This window comes from Alligator sinensis, unplaced genomic scaffold (genome assembly GCF_000455745.1).
Source record: "Alligator sinensis unplaced genomic scaffold, ASM45574v1 scaffold557_1, whole genome shotgun sequence".
NCBI classification, from domain to species: Eukaryota; Metazoa; Chordata; order Crocodylia; family Alligatoridae; genus Alligator; species Alligator sinensis.
Genome location: NW_005842349.1, coordinates 689,602 through 695,915, shown reverse-complemented (window position 1 = coordinate 695,915; position 6,314 = coordinate 689,602). Strand labels below are relative to the sequence as shown.

General features: G+C 45.2%; 1 protein-coding gene across 1 annotated transcript in view; it reads left to right on the top strand.

Moving 5' to 3' along the window:
• LOC102373744 (lipase member M-like) overlaps positions 1 to 6,314 on the top strand; it is a 28,369-nt gene that overhangs the window by 15,890 nt on the left and 6,165 nt on the right. The window contains exons 6-7 of the mRNA XM_006028997.3: positions 3,151 to 3,287; positions 5,435 to 5,578. Coding sequence (XP_006029059.1) covers positions 3,151 to 3,287; positions 5,435 to 5,578 — 281 coding nt within the window. The remainder of the gene's footprint in view (positions 1 to 3,150; positions 3,288 to 5,434; positions 5,579 to 6,314) is intronic.

Genomic DNA, 6,314 nt, shown 5'->3' with positions numbered 1-6,314 from the left:
GTACCCCTTTCCCCGCCGGCTTCGAATTGCGGACGGATTAACTGGCTTGGGCCCCGCCAGCTGGAACAACTCGTGTGGTTGTTCCGACGACCGGACCACCTGCGTCGTGATTGCAAGTGGCGTGAGTAAAGTTTTTTGCAACCAATAAGTTGTGTCTGCCTCTCCATTCACCAGCCCGCCCTGACGTACAAGCGTAACTCGAGTCGGCCCTGGCCGTCCGAGACACAGCCTACACTGCAACCATCTACGGTGTAAGTAAACAATCTTGAATCAACCATTATGCGTCCGTGCCTTATTCTAGCGTGTCGCCTGCTTTCTCCGACCCAGCGTGCCCGGGCTGCTGGCGACAGCCCGCGGCGTGAAAAAAGGGCCCGGATCGCTCCTGGCCCGCACACTTCTGAGGAAAATTATCATCCCTGGGTCAGTTTCTCTCTGAGCTTTCCAAGCCAGCTGATCTGAGGAAAAAATATCTCTTAATTTGTGGAATCAGAGGTGCTAGGAGGAGGACAGAATAAAAGCTGGCATTGGAAGTGAGGTGTGTGTGACAGGGAATGGAATGAAAGTGAAGTGATGTTTTGAACAGTTCTTAGAGGAGAAGGATTTTCCTCCCTTGTTGCTGTGACCCAGGCTTTGACACTGATGAATTTGACATATTTGTAAACCTGAACCTTCCAGTCTCTCCTCTTTTCTTTTTCTATCGGACATTTTGAAATGTGCATGAAAAATTCCAGATCCTTTGAAGGGGTATATGATTTGGAAGCTTCAGGCTTTTGAAGTCCAGTATCTTTTGATGCAGAAATGAATTGCCTATTAAATTGCTTCTCAGATCTGGAATGTTGAAGCCAATGGATACATTCCTGAACTGGAAGAAGCTGCCTTGGACCATCAGCTCCCATTCCCTGTGTTCACAGGTGGTTGTTAACTGAAGGAATCTCCCAAATCACCCCTTCAAACCCTCATGCAATGACAAGGGACATTACCTGAAATACCAAAAATGCCCTTTAAAAGGCCATAAATAAATTCATTTTATTATCAGATAATCTTCAACTTCCTTTCTATTTTAGGTTTGAATTAATGCAATCAAAGGACCAATTTTCCTATAGATATAATCTATCTATTTGGAAATAATTGGTTTAAAATTGCTAATTGGTTCTTCAGGATGAACATATCTTTAACTAAAATGCAGTGTTTCAGTCAACAAAAAAATGCTTATAAACTAGGCCTGTGAAAATAGGGAAGTATTCAATTCAGATTTGGATTCGGCCAATTCGGAGGACAGTGATTCAATTTGGAGATTCGGATCACTGTCCTGAATCAATTTGGCCAAATCAGCTTTGAAATATTCAGCACTGATTCAGAGAGATTCAGTGACTTGGATTGGCTGGGGAGAGGCAGGCACAGTCAGACAACTCCTCTGGCTGTGCCTACTACTTCCCGGGTTGGGGGAGCCATGAGGGAAGCCCCCGTGGCTACCCTGCCTGGCCCACACCCTGGCTCAGCCCTAGGCACTTAAAAAATAAAGCCCTGCACTCACTGGCTACAACAGCGGTGATTGGAGCCTCTGGACACTCATGGTAGAGCCCCTCCACAGCAGCATGGGGCAGTGGGGGGCAGTTGGGATTCACAGCACCCCCCTGCTTGGCACTCGTGCAGCAGCTGCCTCATGGCACAGGTGCAACGGGGCTCAGCAGGGTGCTGCGCACTGTCTGGGACCTGGGGCCACTGGGGTTGAGTGCTGCCAGGCTCTGGCTGACACATGGAGCTGCCCCAGCTCCCAGACAGGGCATGGTGCCCTGCCAAGCTGCACTGCACCCACACCATGGGGCAGCTGCTGCGGGCAGGCCAAGCAGGGGAAGAGATCCCTGCTGTCCCCCACTGCCCTGCACTGCACAGGGGGGCTCTGCCACAAGCCCTCAGAGGCCCCCCCAATTGCCTCTGCCAGAGCCAGTGAGCGCAGGTCTTTTTCTCTTTTTTTTTTAAGTGCCAGGAGGCTGGGGCCAGGCAGAATAGCCATGGGCGCTTCTGTTCCTGCCTCTGCCCTGGTGGGGGGAGCCAGAGGCCTCTGCCCTGCTGCCACTTGCCCATCTGGCATGGGGGGGTGCAGTGGAGCTGCAGCTTGCTCTGGGCGGCAGCAGGGCATAGCCCCCATCCCCAGCATTGCTGTACCCATATCAACACTGGGAGTGGAAGCTCTGCCCTGCCACCTCTTGCCAGCCAGCATGGAGGGGTGTGGGTTGTGGGTGCAGCAGTGCTGGGAGCAGGGGCTTTGCCCTGCTACTGCTTGCCTACTTCTGCCTGGAGCGAGCCACGCCCGTATCCCTCCCCTCCCCTGCCCCAGCTGGGAAAGCAGCAGCATGGCAGAGCCCCCACTCCCAGCGGTGCCGTGCCTGCATCCTGCATCCCCCTCCCCCTCCCCGAGTAATGCACCCCCTCGCTCCAGCTGGGCAGCTTGTCCCAGCCTCAGCCCCAATCCCTCCCTCCCCAATGCCCCTTCCTTCCCCTTTCCCCCAATCCCAATAGACTGACCTGCTGGATCCAGCTGTCAGCTGCCTGTTTATTCTATGGCTGAATCTCCAAATCAGCTGAATCTTTTCTGAATCTTTTTCCAAATTGATTCAGATGCTTCGAAACTATTCAGAGATTTTACTTGGTCTCCTGATTCAGTTCGGATTCTAAGATTCGGTCCCCGAATCGGGCCAAATCTCCTCCAAATTGAAACAGATACTGAAGCTTCACACAGCCCTATTATTACCCTTGTATTCTTAGTATTAAAAATGGCAAAAACTCAAACATGCAAAAATTGAGCTAGACCCTCAGCAATCAAGCCAGGTCTTTAATTTTTTTTTTTTTTTAATAAAAAGATTTAAATAGGGGAGGAATAAGGGAGGGAGTCTTTTTATTTGCTTCTTAGATCCTGAGCCTTTTATGACGCACTTCAGTAAGATTTTTTAAAAATTCTTCTTCACTGTCAGAAAAGATAAGCCTCTCATATGATCTGTTCCCTGTGGCTAAATGAGTCAGTAGGCTTTCTAAAACTTCTTAAAATTATAAGTTAGGCAATCATGGGTTCATTTAACAATTGCATAATGCAGTGTTTTGGTGCAGGTGTCTTTTTAACTTTGTCCTAATTCATTTTTTCTGTTTTCTCAGGTTTCATTGCATTTTCCTCAATGCCAGAGCTGGCTCAAAAAATCAAAATGTTTTTTGCATTGGCTCCTATAACCATATTGCAGTATGGCAATACCCCCACGATAAGGTTGCTCTTACTCCCTCATGGTTTAATCAAGGTGTGTGTTCCTTTCCTATTATTTTTATTTATATAATACCAAGCAAGTTTCTGGTGCTTTGCTGACAGTCATGAAGGAAAAATACCTTCTATAAGTAATTTACATTTAGCATATATAGAGTAGAAGCAAAGGATGACAAAGCTAGGAAGAGTGAAAACTGGAAGAAGTGGTTTAATTGGTGTATTGTCTTATATTGGCTATTCCACTTTTTTTTAACTACATAAGAAGTATAAAGATATTTTGTACTATTTCTTTAAATCTGTAGTAAGAAGCCATGCATTAGAAGTCTTAGGTTCTGGCAGAAGGCCCTACACAGAAGAAAAAAGAACAGGGTGGAGAGGATGAGGGTAGGAATACTACCATTTTCCTTATTTCTAATAAAGCTCTTTTTTTACTACGTTGAGAAAAAGATGATATTTTTTAATTAGGTTCTTTTCTTGTTCATCATTGTCTAGCAACAGGGTTTGTCTGATAATCCAGAGGCAAGGATCTCTTAGGGCGACATCTTTTATTAGACTTTTTGCAGTTGGAATACAGTTACACAAACTGTTGAATGCAAGATATTCTTCCTTTTGAATGTCTTCATTTGAAAGCTTGTCTAACTTTATCCCAAGAACATAGTTGGTCCAATAAAAGATATGATCCTAAGAGATCCTTGCCTCCTGTGTAATTTCTGGGCCATCATGGCTACGACATTATTCTTACATACTTATAATCCATAAATTCATCTTGAAAAGGGTCTTGAATGAGGAGACTATTCTAGGAGTTTCTTTTAACATGAATGAACTTAAAAGATTTGAATTTCTGGATGCTCTCAGTACACGTAAGTCTATAATACTTTTAAAATATTGTGAAGGAAGGCTACATGAAAAGTGTTACCCCCCATGGAGTTTACCACATGCCCCTCTTCCACCCACTCCTGGCAACACTTCCTCATTACACTACCAGCAGAAAGAAGGGGAGTTTGGTGGGTTGATCTTTGCTGAATAAGCTTGGATTTCTGCCTTCAAAGCCATGCTGTTTAAATGCTCCTTGATCTTGTTGCAAACCCTTCCCTTACTAAGGGGAATACTATCTATGGCTAAGTATAGATGTTCAAAAAGCCCTTGGCAGAAGTGCTCTGTAACACTTTACATAAAAACTATAAGTTAGAGTGGGAGCAAACCAAAGAGACATTCGCTGTTCAGTGGGGCGGGTGGAGGTTGGGGGAGGATGGATCAGAGCCTGCCAAAGCTGCCCAGCCCTGTCCCCCACCAACTGGCAATGGTCAGCAGTGGCTGAGGAGGTGAGCCACTGCTGGGCTGAGTCTGCATGGCAGGGGAGCTCTTCCCTCTCCCAACCCCTCCACCCCAGTTTCTTGACAGCTGCAGCCAGCAGCTGCAGCATAATATTGTTCTGCCCAGCTTTTGACTGCACCAGGATCAGGGGTACAGGGAGGAACTTTCCTTGCTGGGTGGACCTGGCCCAGCCCCTCCCAAGACTGGACCCAGCAATCTCAGGGGGGAGGGCTATGTGACACCGGGACTCCCTTCCCCACCCCACATTTCCCAGCACATCCAAAAGCCAGGCTGGGCAGTCTAATGCTACTGCTGCTGGCTGCTGCTGTCAAGAGGCTGTGGCAGGTGGTGGGGGGGGAGCCCCCTGCTGCACGAACCTGGCCTGCCCCCCTCACTCAAGACCTGACCCAGGAATCTGGAGGGGATCCACGGAGCACAGTGGCTCCATTCCCCAAAACTCTGCCCAGCTATGCAGAGAGGAGTCAGAGCTTTTTCGTCTCCCCTGTGACAGCCCAGAAGTGGGGCTGTGCTGCTGCTCACCTGGAGGAGACATGTGCTGGCTGAGGTTAGCAAGCTGCCCAGCAAGGGGACCCTGGGATTCTAGAGGAATGTGACCTACCTTGACTAGGGATCGCATGTCGTACAGATAAAGCACTCTAATCTAAAGAGCTTTAATCTGATACCACCTTCATCCAGGGTTAAAGTGGAATTTACCATTTTTAAAGCGCTTTATGTGCTGCGAACATCTGTTCTGTTATATCTGTAAAATGCTTTCTATGCATTTAGTGTGTGATAGGTGTAATGTCTGTACCTAGGTAGCCTGAGTTTTGTGAATCCTTGGAAATAACATCTTTGCTTTTTTTTTTACAGGCTATTGTTGGAAACAAATATTTCTTTAACAGGCCAAAGATTGTAAACAAAATTATTACTCAGATGTGTAGCTGTAAAATATTTCACTGGCTTTGTTCCTTGGTCTTTTCTATTTCTGGTGGATTTAAGAGTAGCCTAAATAAGGTAAGAATATACATAGTAACAACTTATATTCCTTTTTTAAAATGGAACTAAGTTTTCCTTGTTTGAGCTGCGAAAGCTTGGACAATTAATTAAAAAAAAGAATCAACTTAGTTTCATTCATATGAATGTCTGGATGTAGACTTGTTTCCTAAATTGCATATGTTGACTTTTGGCTGATGTTTAATTCATGATGAGCTTGTAGAAAGTCAATAGCTCAACCAAAACAGTTGATAAAACATATGGTGTATTTAATATAAATTTACAAAGTTCTGTCGCTTACCTGTCTTTGCCCAATATATTATATAATCCTGGACAGAATACCATTTTTGACCACAGATAAAAGGTCTGAATTCTGATTCTTCATTTCTATGAACCTATACAAAAATGCTATTTACTTTGCATTGACTTTCATGCAGGCATAAATAGTCTCACTGAGTAGATGACTGCAGAGAATAAATGTATTGGATTCAACTTATTTCCCTTATGACTTCTTTGGGCAAATAATGTAAAACCACATTTAGTATATGTTTACTTGTACTGAACCTGAGAAAACTAGTTTTGCTTTGCCTTGAAACCATATGAACTTTGTAGGTTTGATCATTTTTGTGGGGCTCTAACATTACTGGTTGCCTGCTGCAGCTAGAGGCAACTTGGGGGCTGGGTGAAGTGAATAATAGAAATGGGATTTTTTATATATATATATATATATATATATATATATATAGTGTGTGTGTGT